Consider the following 15,772-nt stretch of genomic DNA (forward strand, 5'->3'; position numbering starts at 1 on the left):
CTCCAAAATGGTAACTTCACAGGAGAAGGGAAAAAACCTACTTTACCTTTAATGTAAGTCAATGGAACCAGACGTTTTTCCAAGTCATTTTGGGCTGTTTCTTTTGGCCCATTCTTCACGAAATTTACATACATTGTAAAGGGCAACAGGTATTTTCAAATGATGTCAAAAACTGAAAAACGGCAAAAATGGAGATGCAAGGTTTTCTTATATATAATATATATAGTTGCTCATGAAAGAAAACCTCCTACCTCAAAACTTAATAGAATGAAACATGTACTTTTTTAATGTAACAAGATTTTATTCCATGTCATTTTAGACCATTTTGACTGGTCTTTCATCACAAAATGTTCACACATTGTAAAGGTCAGTTGGGGTTTTAAACAAAAAGGAGTTCTGAGGTTATAAAAGCCACAATATGTGTGTACTCATCTAAACCATGGCTGTCAACTGTTCTGCTTGCAGACTCAATTTAATTTACTTGTTTACTTGGTGTGCAACCCTGCCGCAGTCTGTTATTACTGGTGCAGAGATGTGCAACCTGTTACTTTATATTTTATGGTACACTTGTAGTCATTCGGTATAATTGCCTATATACACAACACACAAACCCCAAGCCCACATGGGAATCAAAATCAGAAATCCTCCGGCCTCCAGGGCGAACACCTTAACCACTGATCCTCATTTGACTACAACTGCTGCCTGTTCATTTGATAGCACTGCACACCTTTATTCCTGTAACACAGTTGTTCCCAATCCTGGTCCAATCAGAGTAACCTCTGCCCTGCACTTTGTAAGTGTTTCCCCAGCTCCGAACACACCTGATCCAACTAATGAGCTCATTAACCAGCCCTTCATGCCTTGAAGTGGGTGTGCTGGGAGCAGGGAAAGCAGTACAATGCAGGGCAGGAGGTTCTCCAGGACCCGGGTTGGGAGTATACCCATGAAAAGTGTCAAGAATTGGTATTTGCTATTTGCAAATCCTCAGTGGTTGCCTACGGTTCATGAAGGGTTGTGTGCCATCTGTGTAACCAGGTCAAAGATCTGTAATAAAGGTCATTACAAATAGAACACCACACCATATCTGACCTGAAGCACAAACATAAGCCCATGAAGATAACACTTAAAAAATAAACTGAATTTTGTTTACAGTGGTGCAGTGGCTAACGGTCATATCAAGAACATCAGGGTTGCAAATCTTGTTTGGGCCAGACATTTTAAGTGCTAGAGAGCCACACAGTATCCCTCTGTTTACATAATAAAAGTTCAGTATGCTGAAAACTGATATAATTGTTTCATTGTTTATTTTTACTAATATATCCCTGTCCTTCCACTATACTAACCTAATCCTCAAATGATGACATAAATGTTCACTTTTTGGGTTTTAGTGTTTTAAAAACGTGTAGGACTCTTAAACATGTACAGCATTTTTACAGTGTAAATCTTCATCCTACCCCGATGTTAAGAAGGTTACTAAAAAAAACGTTCCCTTTCTATCCCTTGTGGGACAGGTCAAGGGTCAGGAGGAGCCCTGTCTCTTCTGATTGGTCACACGCAGACTGGCCAGCTGCTGAGTGCGTTCCGTATAAACCGTGACCAGCGTTCGGTTCTCCTCCGTCAGCAGACGGAACTCTTCCTCCAGCCGAGCGATCTCCAGTGTCACCCTCTCGTCTTCCGCCAGCTCTGCTATCAGCTCCCTTCTAGAGTGAGCACACAAGCACAAAGCAAATCTCATCCTCTCATTCTCTTAAAAAATGATCAAAAACTGAGTTTCCCAAAACCAAAATTGTGTAAACAATCTTGTGATATCCATCATATGAATCACTGGGTCCTTCCCGTTTTTAAAAAAAGAAAAAATTCCAAGGCCCATCGTTCTGTATAGATTTAGATTAGCCAGTTGGCAAACACTGGCACATTTAACTTTGAGGAGATATGAGGTACAGTAGATATAAAAAGTAAACACCCCTGTAAAAATGGCTGGTTTTTGTGATAAAGATAAACTTTTTTCACCTTTAATGTTAAATTGTGACCTCTAAATTAAATCTGAGGCACTTAGGATAAAAAAAAAAAGAAGAGAAAAAAAAAAAAGAGAAAACTTTCAATAACCTGGTCACGTAAATGTGCACATCTTTTTATGATTGGGGATGTGGCTGGGTTCAGAATCAGCCAATCGCATTCAAACCCATGTTAAATAGTAGCTAGTATACACCTACCATCAATGTAAGTAACACATTAACCATAAATGAAGTTCATCTGTTCCTATAGGACTTTCCTTACACCTTCCTGGTTGCATCATATTGCAAAAGCCATGGTTCACAAAGAGCTTACAAAGCATGAGCAGGATCTCATTGAGAAAAGGTATCGATCGGGAGAGGGATACAAATGAATTTCCAAGGCATTAGATATACCACGACAAAAATGACATGATCGAGAACAGGACATCCCTCCAAAACTGATGAGAAGACAAGGAGAAAGCTGGCTGCTGAGGGAGGCTGCTGAGAGGCCTATGGCAACGTTAAAGAAGCTGTACTAATTTCTGGGAAGTACTGGTTGCTCCCTAAATGTGACAGCAACCTTCCTTGTTCTTCATATGTCTAGGTCATGTGGTAGGGTGTCAAAACAGAAGGAAGCATTTTCTCATAAAAAAACATCCAAGCCCTGCTTAATTTTGCATGAAGATACAGACAGTCTCCCCAAACAAGATGAAAAACTGTGTTATAGTCTGATGAGATCAAAGTTGGAACCTTTTGGCTTGTTTGGTGCATAATTAACACAGCACATCATCAAAAGACCACCACAGCTATGGCGAAGCATGGTGGTGGCAGTATTATGCTTTGAGGCTTTTCTGCTTTTCTTCAGCTGGAACTGGGGCTTTATTCAAGGCGGGTGCAATCATGAATAGTGGCTGTTTTTGGTGCAAAAACCTAGAAATCTGAAGATGAAAGGGAATTTCACCTTTCGGCACAACAGCAACCCACAGCATACATTCAAATCAACAAAGGAATGACTTCATCAAAAGAGCAACATTTTGGAATGCCCCAGCCAGAGCCCTGACCTGAGCTCAATCTGTGCTGTTCCCTGAAGAGAGCTGTGCTCAGGCGATGTCCTCGCAATTTGACAAACGTAGAATGTTTTTTTCAAGGAAGTCAAGAAATGCCAAGCTGATACACACCCAAAAAGACTGTGCTATAATAAAACCAAAACATCCTTCAACAAAATATGAGTTTAGGGGTGTGCACACTTATGCAACCAGGTAATGGTATGTTCTTAATTTTTCTTATTTTTACCCTAAAATGTTTCAGATTGTTTTTCACTTTATCTTCCAGATGGCAATTTCACATTAATGGTGAAAAAAAACAAGTTCTGATATGATTCATCTTAGTTTAATTACATCACAGAAACCTGCCATTTTCACAGGGGTGTGTAGACTTTTTATATTCACCGTGTGACAAAGCAGAAAACTATGAGAACTTGGGGAGGAGTTCTGGGCGGGTTCTACTTGAAGCTAGAAGGCCAAACCACCCGTCAGTGAAGAGACGCAGGGCTGAGAAATAGGGAGGAGACAGGGTGGTGGGGTGCACAAACTTTGTGACGGGAAATAGGAACATTCAATTAGATTTTCAGTATGTATTATTAGGTTTCGTCACGTGTTTCTACAGAGCTCTGATTACGCACTCGATCAGAGGAAATACAAGTCTTATTTCAAAACAAAAGACTGCAAAGCAGCATGTCTGTGCAAAACAAATCTTATACATCTTATAAAACACTGCGAATCAGCTGTAAACCATACAAAAACTGAAAAAAAACTAATTAAATGCCTCATATAAAACCTTATAAAGCATATATTAAAGTGGGGCCTTTTACAGCCCTGTTACAGATGTTACTACACTGTTTTGGGATGTTCATTTTGATATATATTCAATTTTTCAATGCTGTATTTTTACACTCTACACCATATTTATTGAAGCTATTCGACAAATGCAATTGTCTACGTAGAATAACCACCGTCTTGTTTACAACAAGCTCTTTGTCTTGCTAACCTAACTGCTTTTTAGCTGAGGGAAAACACGATAGGCTGAAACACAAGCTGACCCCATAATCTCAAAAGCAAAAATATGGTTTATTATTACTGAGGAAATCCATAACTATATCATTCCCCTAGACGTTGTCTTGTAGTGTAACTGGCTGTGCTGTCTAATGTTCCAGCAGCTCATGCTCGTGTAAACAAAGCAGTGTGCTGTGACCCCACATGGCACACAGCCAGTCAGTAAAGCTCCTTGGCCTTTGGACCAACTGTTTGAGCAGCGCGTAAAGGGTGGGTGCAACATTGTGAGGCTTCCAGTAACTCTGGTTTACCGTGAAAAGTTTGGAACAAGAGGCGTTAATTCTTTTTTGAGGAAACTCTTAATCAGTGAAACAAAGCAGTTCCCTCAGCATTGTGTGAATGGGCTGTGATCGGGTTTACCAGCAGTTATAGCCGTGTGGTAATTTAAGACCTTGTTTGAAACCTCACACATCTACATCACAGGATATTCCAAATTTGGCAGGCAAAAAAAAATAAATAAATAAATAAAATAAGAAGAAGCACTTGTGCCATTTTTCTCCATGTGAAAGCAAGAAAGAGGGAAATGTGTTGGGGAAATTCACACTGACTGCAGTGTCAGGTGAGTTCACACAAAAGAGAGAACTACGTGAACATTTACGTGACTGGACGACACAAAGGATTCTTCACTGAACTAACTGGCTGTTTCTATCCAGTGTGTATTGGGAACAAACGTCGTAAAGTACCGCGATGCTTGCTTGAACGATTACTTTGGATATGCTGCAATACTGCCTAAACGTTAAAGGCAACTAAGGCAGTTTTCTAAGCGCACTTCTCCTGCGTGACAAAGAAAAATCCAAGTGTTGCATGCCACAATACAGTATGTAAGAGTTTGTCATGATTACACAGGCCTATTTTTAACCAGCAGAGCATGACTTGTAAGGAAATCCCCCTTGTCCGTCAAAGAGGAATGCGTCCTAAGGAAGAGCACCAGACAAAAGCTGCAGTGTTGCGTCACGCCGAAGAATGGCTGAATTTAACTTTAAGAGAAGCTGATATTATTTACCTTCGTTGTTCCCTTATGAAACTGCATCATAGAAGGTTATAAAGTTTGAGCACTGCACAGCTTTATACTGCTACACATGTATATGTGTATGTGTGTGTCAGCTTTCCACAGATGTTCCATCCAGCTATTTTTAGACTTACTTTCTGTCTTCCAGCAGAGCAATTTCTGTTTTAACCTGATGAAACTCTCTGGCCATTTTGCAGTGGTCTCTGTAGACCTGGACGGACTCCTTCAGAGACTGGCATGGCAGCACAGGCTGTGGGAATAAAGGATAAAGAAGATCGACAGGGGTTCTAAATCTGGGGGGAAATATAGCGAGCCTCAAAACTACTGGCAGTTATGGTGAAGATGATGAATAAACATTTTCAGCATTAAATCAAGCTGATAAACAAAGACACTTAGCCTTTTTTCCATCTTTACCCGTGGTATCATCTTTAGAGGGAAGTAGATGTTCATGTAGATTAAATTTGCTGTTTACTGACCCTGAGACATAGTTTCAGACGCTGTGTTATGTAACTTGGCTGCTATTCATCCTAGTAGTCTCTGACTGCTAACCTGTTCTGTGACTTCTGCCCAGTGTTCAAACTTCTGTGTACAGCTTTGCACCAAAGCAGGACTGAACAATTCCCGAGCAAGCCCGGAGGTAAAAGGAAAAACTCCCAGAGATGACCACTTTCCATGATATCCACTGTTTCCAGTGCTTACAGAAGCAGCAGTAACGTGTAGGAAACTGTTGGCGAAACGTTTGGCTTCATCTGAAACAGAACTTCTGCTTTCGAGATGACTCACGGCGAACTCCTCCAAAATATCGCTTCAACAACAGACTTCTGCTTTATTCTCATTATTTAATTCAGAGCCTCATGAGCCTCTTTCTCGTACGATTGTTTTTTTTTTAACCAACCTGATAATCATACAGTCATCGTTACTGCCTTTCCTGCCGAAAGAAGAGGGTATGACAAAGTGTGGTCTGTTCAGTTAGCATGAGTAGACACGTTCTGGTTGGGCTGTGAAACTACTGTGGTTGAACAAATTCCCTTTAAGCTTGGCTGTAGGTTTTCTGTGGACGGCTGAACCTTCCAGTGTCTGTGCTTTCAGAGAAAAGAAGAGTAGATGAGAGTTATATATAGATACTTCTTTTTTCGAGGTGCTGAAGACCTGACGATATTGAATGTGATACATTTGTTATTGCAGATAAAGTTCTGGTGGAAGTTTGAAGCCCAGTTTTTTTTTTTTTTTAGACATGTGAATTAGAGTATTTTTTCCTCTATGTGAAATGTCAGTATTGGCCAGTTCACTTTGGAAAAAGTCTTGATTATACCTCTGAATATAGACTTCCTCTTAGATCCTGATATTGACCTTGTATGAGGAAGCACAAAACTGTCAGCAAAGTGGAACAACAACTGGTAGAACCAGCCCCAGCTCTCTGGATAGAAACCAAACTGGCATTACTGCCCTCTTGTGTTTAAATCGTAATACTGTAATGACTCATATGCGTTCATTTTTGTCAGTTCTATATGGGTCCCTTTTACTGGCATACTAGTTCTATATATAAGAAAAACAAATGCGCACAATATTCTATCTATATATAATGCAGCAAATGCTTCGGACATCTTTATCAGCCTTTTACGACTCCCTTTCCACTCCGATTTAACAAGCTAGTTTATCCGGGAAGCAGTTATTGCATCCCGTTGCACAAGCCAGCGACTCACGATTGCTATTCCTGGTGTCCAGTTCTATCATTAGCCCCATGCGTTTATCCTTTCTTCTACTTTTCCACACACCTGTTACTGTGTGACCTCAAAGCTCTCATCAAGCGAACCCACAGCCTCCAAACATGACAGAAATGTTGTTTACATCCATTTGCCGCTGTGTGTCCATAAGAACTGCAGAGTAACATTACCTGCAGGCGCTGCTCAAGGTCGGGGAATGATGGGAACTGTTCCTCAGCATCTTTCAACTCTGAAGAAGAAAAGAGAGAAGGTCAGCGTCACTGGCGTGAAGAGGCAGTACAGGAGGCGTGACCTGTGAGTCCTGTACTAAACACTGAATTGCACAGCCTTCTTACTGACCTGGGTCATAACATGATATGTGCTCTTACGATAAAATACTCATGATAAGCTCGTTGAAGTATATGCTGAGCATTATTAATACTTAAAACACTCAACTGCATGTTTTATTAAAAATTAGGTTTCACTGAAATTCCCAAGCAGTAAACACTAATCAGCCATAACATTCTGACCACCTCCTTGTTTCTGCACTCACTGCCCATCTTATCAGCTCCACTAACCATAAAGGAGCACTTTGTAGTTCTACAGTTACAGACTGTAGTCCATCTGTTTCTCTGCATACTGTTACCCAGTTCTTCAGTGGTCAGGACCCCCACAGGACCACCACAGAGCTTTTATTTGGGTGGTGGATCATTCTCAGCACTGCAGTAACACTGATGTGGTGGTGGTGTGTTAGTGTGTGTTGCGCTGGTATGAGTGGATCAGCCACAGCAGTGCTGCTGGAGTTTTTAAACACCTCAGTGTCACTGCTGGACTGAGAATAGTCCACCAACCAAAAATGTTTGAATATTCTTGACTCCTGAGATGCTGTTTTTAAATAATTTTAAGGGTTTGACCTAAAATGCATATTTGTCATGGCTGTGAGATACACAGAGGGCGCTGTTAGGTCAAATAATCCCCAAAGAAAACTTGTTAATTAACAAATTAGCAAATTAGCAACTATTTTTTCATCATCAATATTATATATAAAAACCTATTATTTATAGAGGACACATATAGGGTCACTGGTCCTTTTGAACAGAAAATACAGTGAGTGCGTTTACATGCACTCAATAATCTGATCATAATTTCTGCGGTTATCCGATTATTCAAACGGTCATGTGAACACCATACTCCAATCTAGAAATCTGATTAAGAAATCTGATAAAGAGAGCTGGATTTTAGCTCAGTAATCAGATTTCTCAGTGCATGTAAACTCTTACTCTGATTTCTATCGGATTTCTCAGTCTGCGCATGCGAGAGAACAGACGGTGGATGTCGTGAGACGCAGCAAAACACTGTTGGAGCGACGCTGAAACCAAACACGAAATAAAGGATTTAAATATTCTTCATCTTCTAGATGATGTATGTTCATATTCTCAGTTTGAGTTCTATGTTACGTTTACGTCACGTCTTCTTCTGTGAGTTTACTGGCTGGTTGCAAAGCAGAACCTGGAATTTCCCCATTACTCAACCTGATTACTCAAGTGCATATAAACTTGTTGATCTGATTACTGACAAAATCTGATTTTCTGCAGTTATTGGATTATTAAGTACATGTAAACAAACTCAATGTCTAGGTTTGCATTAGGCGCTGCCAATTCTGGTTAATATGACCACCACTGTGAAGAAATGAGCTGCTAAGTTTCTTTACAATTAACCATTTCACATCAGAACGGTGTGAATGACTCTGTTTACATCTGAACCGTTGACTTCTGCAGATGTTTTGATTTTTTTTTTTTTATGTCACTACTATTTAACCCAAGAAAACAAAATACAATGACACATACACCGATCAGGCATAACATTATGACCACCTCCTTGTTTCTACGCTCATTGTCCATCTTATCAGCTCCACTTACTATATAGGTGCACTTTGTAGTTCTACAGTTACAGACTGTAGTCCATCTGTTTCTCTGATACTTTGTTAGCCCCCTTTTACCCTGTTCTTCAGTGGTCAGGACCCCCATGGACCCTCACAGAGCAGGTACTATTTGGGTAGTGGATCATTCTCAGCACTGCAGTAACACTGATGTGGTGGTGGTGTGTTAGTGTGTGCTGCGCTGGTACGAGTGGATCAGACACAGCAGTGCTGCTGGAGTTTTTAAAAACCTCAGTGTCGCTGCTGGACTGAGAATAGTCCACCAACCAAAAATATCCAGCCAACAGCGTCCTGTGGGCAGCGTCCTGTGACCACTGATGAAGGACTAGAGCATGACCAACACAAACTGTGCAGCAGCAGATGAGCTATCGTCTCTGACTTTACATCTACAAGGTGGACTGACAAGGTAGGAGTGTCTAATAGAGTGGACAGTGAGTGGACACAGTGTTTAAAAACTCCAGCAGCACTGCTGTGTCTGATCCAGCACAACACACACTAACACACCACCACCAAATCAGTGTTACTGCAGTGCTGAGAATGATCCACCACCCAAATAGTACCTGCTCTGTGAGGGTCCTTGGGGGTCCTGACCATTGAAGAACAGGGTAAAAGTGGGCTAACAAAGTATGCAGAGAAACAGATGGACTACAGTCTGTAACTGTAGAACTACAAAGTGCACCTATATAGTAAGTGGAGCTGATAAAATGGACAATGAGCGTAGAAACAAGGAGGTGGTCATAATGTTATGCCTGATCGGTGTATCATGAAGATGTTGTGTTATATTCATTTGATATTTTGCATAAGTGCAGCGACTCCTGAAGCATCCTACTGTGCATACATACAATATTATCTGCTAATGACTCTGAACCCTCTGAACCATCACCATCTTGGTAGAAACTGCAAGACTGTTCTCAGATCAGTGCAAAGGCAAACGTCTGCCATCACCTCTTAGCCTGGTCCATATGCACTAATGCTCGGGAGGACAGATCGAGGATTTAGCGTCTCCCAGATTCTTCAGAACAACTTGTCTTTAACGAGAGCTCTGACAGATGAGTTGTCTACACTCGCTGCGACCATGCCAGCTATGTCCATACAGAGCTGGTGTACACATGTCGGGAATTCTCTGATGCAATCAGCTAAAAACAGGGGTGTGGTCATGCATCAGCCACGAGGCCTGTTATAAACAAGACATATGTGAGCAGAATTTGCCTATAGCTTTCAGCCTCGAGCTGATGTAGAGCTTCAGCTTCTCATTGGAAAACATGAGGTAGTCCCAGAAGCAGATCCTTTAGGTTCTTGCTTTGCTATTGTGGAGGAATTTCGGCATTAAAATTTGGAAATAAACAAATGCGAAAGACTCTACAAACCTCAGTTCATCCAAAACTGCTGGAGTGCGTATCACATCCAGTCTCAGCCGGATTCAGTGGCTACCAGAGTCTTCATGTGTTAGTTTCACAATTCCCCAGCGTATCTCACTCAGCTTCTTTAGGCTCTCATGTCTTCTGAGACTGGAAAATCAGGAATTCTCTACTTCTATCACTCTCTGACTTCCATTTCACTTATTAAAACCCAACACTATTCTCATTCCTCTACCTCGTAGCACGCTTTACATTTATTTGTCTCATTTGTGGTAAAGTAGCCTTGGGTTTGAGGAAGATGCCATATTAATAAGCCACATCACTGCTGTTATATGAAAATTTAATTTTTTTTCCTTTTGAAAACTCTGAGTTTCCTCCTCCTGCTCTTAGGGAGTGTTTCCTTGCCACTGTCGCCGTTGGCGACACTCATGGGGGCTCGGAGCCGGGTTTTTTCTTTAAAGGCTGTTTTGGGACAACATCTGTTGTAAAAAGCGCTCTATAAATAAACTTAGACTTGACTTGATTCTCAAAAATGTTTTAAGAAAGAAAATCTTATGTGTTTTTTTCCATAAACTTCATAAACCATTACCTTCTTAACTTTCTCACACGACTCATACAAAGAAGCGATATTCTTTAAAAACCATGGGCCTCATTCACCAACACTGATCTAGTTTGTTCTTAAATGTGTTCTTGAGAAAGATCCTGAGAAAAAGTCTACGTCAGATTCATGACGTGTTCCTTAACCCCAGAACTGCTCGCATGTGTAGATTCTGTTCTCACCTAAGAACAAATCCCAAATAAGAAAACATGTGAATGTCAGAGTCTTCTGTGGATTTTATGAAGACATTTCTTCTTAAGAACGGTTGGTGAAGAAGGTCCTATGTTCTTGAATATTTTCCTAACCTGACAGCAGCCTCACACTTCTTAAACTGTACGAGTTGATGAGCGAAACCTCTAAAACTGAGACTTTTCTTGCTGGGCTCAACACTGAGCAGATTAAACTGAATAACCTGTAAACAGAAACTACAATAGACTCACATTCACAATGAGTCTCAGGTCTTTTATGGTACGACATTCCGCCCAAAGGAAATGTTTGACCACTTATTAGTTTTCTACAACTTCTTGACGAACACTGGGCCTGATTCACCAACCGATCACCTTTATTTATTTATTTATTTACTTATTTATTTATTTATCTCTCCCTCCCTCTTTATTTCTTTCTCTTTCTCTTCATTTTTCTTTCTTTCTTTTTTCTCGCTCAATCTTCATTTTTCTTTCTTTCTCTCCTTTTTTATTCCTCTATTTCTCTCTCTTTCTTTCTCATTATTTCTTTCTTTCTCATTATTTCTTTCTTTCTTTATTTATTTCTTTTATCTCTTTTCCTCTCTCTCTTTCTTCCTTTCTGTTCTTTCATTTCTCTCTTTTTTCTTTCTTTCTTCTTTCTTTCTGGCTCACTCTTCATTTTTCTTTCTTTCTTTATTTTCTTTCTTTCTGGCTCACTCTTCATTTTTCTTTCTTTCTCTCTTTCTGTCTTCCTCTATTTCTCTCTCTTTGTTTCTCTCCCTCTCTTTTCCTCTGTCTCTTTCTTCCATCCTGTCCTTTCATTTCTCTCTCTTGCTGTCTCTCTCTTTCTCTCTCTCTCTCTTTTTCTAGGGTTCTTTCTTTCTTTCTTTCTTTATTCTACACACACTCAAGAGCACAGAAGTGTATTTTAAGAACTCGTCATGAATCTGATGTAGACTTTTTCTCAGGAACACATTTAAGAAAAAACGTATGAAGATGTTGGGAAATGAGGCCCAACCTTATGAACTTCTCAGTGTTTGTCTTAAGATCCTTCGCAAGTTTTTCTTAGGAAAGTTTTCATGAATCCGGTCCCTGATGCCCTTACATTATGTGAAACCTTCATGAAGAATCGACCAACACAAATGAGCCAGAATGACTTCAATGACATTAACTTTGAACACAGAACTTACTTCTTCTTCTGAAACGTTACCATTTTGAAGATAAAAGCTTTTATTGGGGCTGAATTGTATTTTCAGTTACGATTTTGCCGTTGACAGTACCTCATTCAGTTTCACAATGACGTTCTAGTTTCCTCTTGTGTTATAAATCCAGCGCACACTTTCTTTTATTGTTTTTCAGCTGAACTATATTTAAAGTTCATGGAAACCCACTCTTAGCTCAATAAATGCATCATGTTTCCAAAGTCAATGAGTAATAGTGTTAAACAATCGTGATCTCGGTATCGACCAAAAGATATGGTTATAAGTTTTTGTCCTAATGGCGCAGCCCTGGCTGTTATGACAGCGTCAGTATTAATATATCACTATTGCTTGTGGAAAAGACAATGCAAGCATTACATTAACACATTTTCAGGCCCAATGCTATTTCTTACTTTTCCTCTACCCCTTGTTTTTGAGTGTGACTTCACCCCTATGAAATGGGACCCTTAATTATAAAAGAGCATTACTTCATTAACAGCTACTAGCGCTGCTCTGCAGGCAACACTGCCAGTCTGCAGTGACAGCAGAGGAGGGTAAAGTTCAGCTCCTCACTGCTGGGCTTTAGTTACATTTAGGGCATCATATGCTTTCAAAGAAGGGGGCAATTATTTATTATCACCCACCCCTTCACTGATACGAAGCTGAAGTCAGATATTCACCAGCTTCTTGTTCGAATTTTCCCGTTCCACCTTAAATGGTGCAGCAGTTCTGATGCCTGAGGCAGCAGAATGTAACTGCTGCACTATTTAAGGTGGAACGGGAAATTTAGCTAGCTAGCTCCCGAGACATCGGCAAACTATTAGTGATTTCTTTTATGCTTGTTATGAAGAAAAAGACCATAATACACTGAAACGACATTAAACTAAGATAATACAGTGGTTATCGTAATTTTTAACAGAGAAAATTCTCACATTTGTGGGTTTCTTTGGTCTCTTTCTCAGCCGTCTTGCCAGTTTTACCTTTTTCTCTCATAACTCTCTGTTTGGAGTCTCTAAAAACCTCCGTTTGGAGGGTCATGTAGCCCCAACACTTCGCCCTACCCCTCTATCTCATCAACAATCGGGACACCCTACCCCTAGTCATGAACAGGCAAAACAGAGGGGTAGGGCTGAGTGGTAGGGGCGAGGGGTGAAATGGGATTGGGCCTAAATAATAAGCAAGACAAAGCAACAGAAGGACACAACCCAGCCACTCATTACAGACCAATAACTGGATCTCACCTAACCTGAGTGGCAAAGCAGAGCTAAGTGACACTCAGTACACATTTGCCTGATTGCTGTGTTTGCACACCTCTCTTCTGGGACAGAGGGAGGCAGAGCAGCGAGGCAGAGCAGGGAGGCAGTGGCAGTGGTGGGTGAAGTGTTAAATGCTTTTAAATATAGGCCTGTGTTCTAAAAGCAAATGAGTGAATCACACAGCAGTGAGGTATTAAAGAGGAAACCTGACGCTGGGCTGGCCGCGCTGCAGCTGCCGTCCAAACATTCGCCCGAATAGCTGTAAAACACTTTGACAGCACTGTTGACTGCGTGTCTAGGTAGATACTTTGTTTTTAAGATGCCAGAGATCTACCGAAATAGAGGGAGCACCTGTTTAACCGAAAAAGAATGACAAAAGTTAAAAACTGATCCGGCGTGAGTGAGAAGGGGCTCGTGGTGGGTTTTGCTGGTTGCCGTTTTGGTGGGAGGCATGCAGTGTATGCCATCACTGAGGATAGTGGGGTGGGGTGGGGTGGGGTATGGCCAGGCAGGGAGGGGGCTGAACCCTTTTTAGTACCTAAAGCATAGCAGTTAAGTAACACCTTCAACGCAAAACCCCCAAAAAATTCAGTTTTTTGAACAAGGTGACCGACCTGAGGGGTCATCGAGGCTGAAGGAGATTCTGACTTCAGGTTTGTCGGCGGTCACTCGTCTTGTTGAGGTGATCATTTATCCCTGGAAGGGGGGAGACACGGATGAACAGACGCAGAGGGCACAAAAGCATGTTTCCTTTAATACACAGCTGTAATGTGAGATCATTCACCTCTCAGGGGCTATGACTGGATTTCATCATGTGCCCAAAGCTGCATCAGGGATTAAACAATTAGAGGAGCAGCCTCTCCGTGCCAGAGAGTGAGGTCACACTTCTCTGGGACTGGTTAGTGTCTTTGCACTGACCAAAGCATTTTATATAACCAAAACCAAATGCAATCATTTATGCAATAGAGATGAAATTCGTCTGGGTGGGATGGACTATGCTGAACCACTTAATGCAGCCCACATAGCCTGAATATGACTCTCCCTATATTAAACCAAGTATACCTTATAAAGCACACAGTAATGGATTAAGACTAAAACAAACACTTTTAGCAGGATATATTAGTCTGTTCAGATGAAATGAGACTTACCTGACAACTGAAGCGTATTTCTGAGAAACTCCTTCTAAAGAAGAGGTTAAAGCTGAAGACGGACTTCTTCCACAGGAGCCCAGCGCAGCTGAGAGCTGTCCAAAGCGCCACCGTCACTGGGTTAGCGGGTTTAGCTAATGTTGGCTAGCTTTGCCTGTCTGAAAGTGGACAAAGGAGTCATATCGGCAGCTCTTCAGCAGCACCGTGTGCGTGGTGTGTGAGAGAGTTTGTGAGAGTGTGTGAGAGTGTGTGTGAGAGAGTGTGAGAGTGTGTGTGAGAGTGAGTGTGTGCTGTGCTGTGCTGGGAGTCCCTCAGATGCCGCCACTGACACACACGACTCGAGCGGGTGACTTTAGAGGAGAAAAATGTCCGCTGTTCCAATCAGAGCCGAGCAGCGCAGACGGTCAGCAGAGACCCAGGAGTTCAGAAATCAGGGTCCGTCACTGGGATTGAGCAACGGCTCTGTCTTTCTTTCTTTTTCTTTCTTTCTTTCTTTCTTCCTTCCTTTCTTTTTCTCTCTCTCTTTCTTTCTTTACTTTCTTCATTTTTTCTTTCTTTCCATTTTTCTCTCTCTTTCTGTCTCTTTTCTTTCTTTCTTTCTTTCTTTTTCTCTCTCTTTCTTTCTTTACTTTCTTCATTTTTTCTTTCTTTCCATTTTTCTCTCTCTTTCTGTCTCTCTTTTCTTTCTGTCTTTCTCTCTTTCTCTCTCTCTCTCTCTCTCTCTTTCTTTCTTTACTTTCTTCATTTTTTCTTTCTTTCCATTTTTCTCTCTCTTTCTGTCTCTTTTCTTTCATTTCTTTCTTTCTTTCTTTTTTCTTTCTTTCCATTTTCTCTCTTTCTGCCTCTTTTCTTTCTTTCTTTCTTTCCATTTTTCTCTCTCTTTCTGTCTCTCTTTTCTTTCTTTCTTTCTTTCTTTCTTTTTTCTCTCTTTCTTTACTTTCTTCATTTTTTCTTTCCATTTTTCTCTCTCTTTTTGTCTCTTTTTTCTTTTTTTCTTTCTTTTTTCTTTCCATTTTCTCTCTTTTCTTTCTTCATTTCTTCCTTTCTTTCTTTCTTTCTTTCTTTCTTTCTTTGCATTTTCTCTCTCTTTCTGTCTCTCTTTTCTTTCTTTGTTCATTCTTTCAATTTCTCTCTCTCTCTCTCTCTCTCTCTCTCTCTCTCTAAATGAATGAATTATCCAGAGATGTTGAAAAATCAGTCGAATGACTATCGATACTCTGTAAATCATGATAAATGCATTACCTTATTTTTTGTTCACTAATTTGTTCAGAT

General features: G+C 40.7%; 1 protein-coding gene across 1 annotated transcript; it reads right to left on the reverse strand.

Moving 5' to 3' along the window:
- Positions 1 to 285: 285 nt before the first annotated feature.
- Positions 286 to 14,884, reverse strand: map3k7cl (map3k7 C-terminal like). Its single transcript, XM_036594279.1, has 5 exons — positions 14,501 to 14,884; positions 13,967 to 14,048; positions 7,009 to 7,067; positions 5,249 to 5,364; positions 286 to 1,700 (listed from the first exon to the last, which is right to left on the reverse strand). Exons 2-5 carry the CDS (start codon positions 14,040 to 14,042, stop codon positions 1,520 to 1,522), a joined length of 432 nt encoding a protein of 143 aa, XP_036450172.1. The 5' UTR covers positions 14,043 to 14,048; positions 14,501 to 14,884; the 3' UTR covers positions 286 to 1,519.
- Between the last annotated feature and the right edge of the window lie 888 nt (positions 14,885 to 15,772).

The sequence above is a fragment of the Colossoma macropomum genome, unplaced genomic scaffold, assembly GCF_904425465.1.
Source record: "Colossoma macropomum unplaced genomic scaffold, Colossoma_macropomum, whole genome shotgun sequence".
Taxonomy (NCBI): domain Eukaryota; kingdom Metazoa; phylum Chordata; class Actinopteri; order Characiformes; family Serrasalmidae; genus Colossoma; species Colossoma macropomum.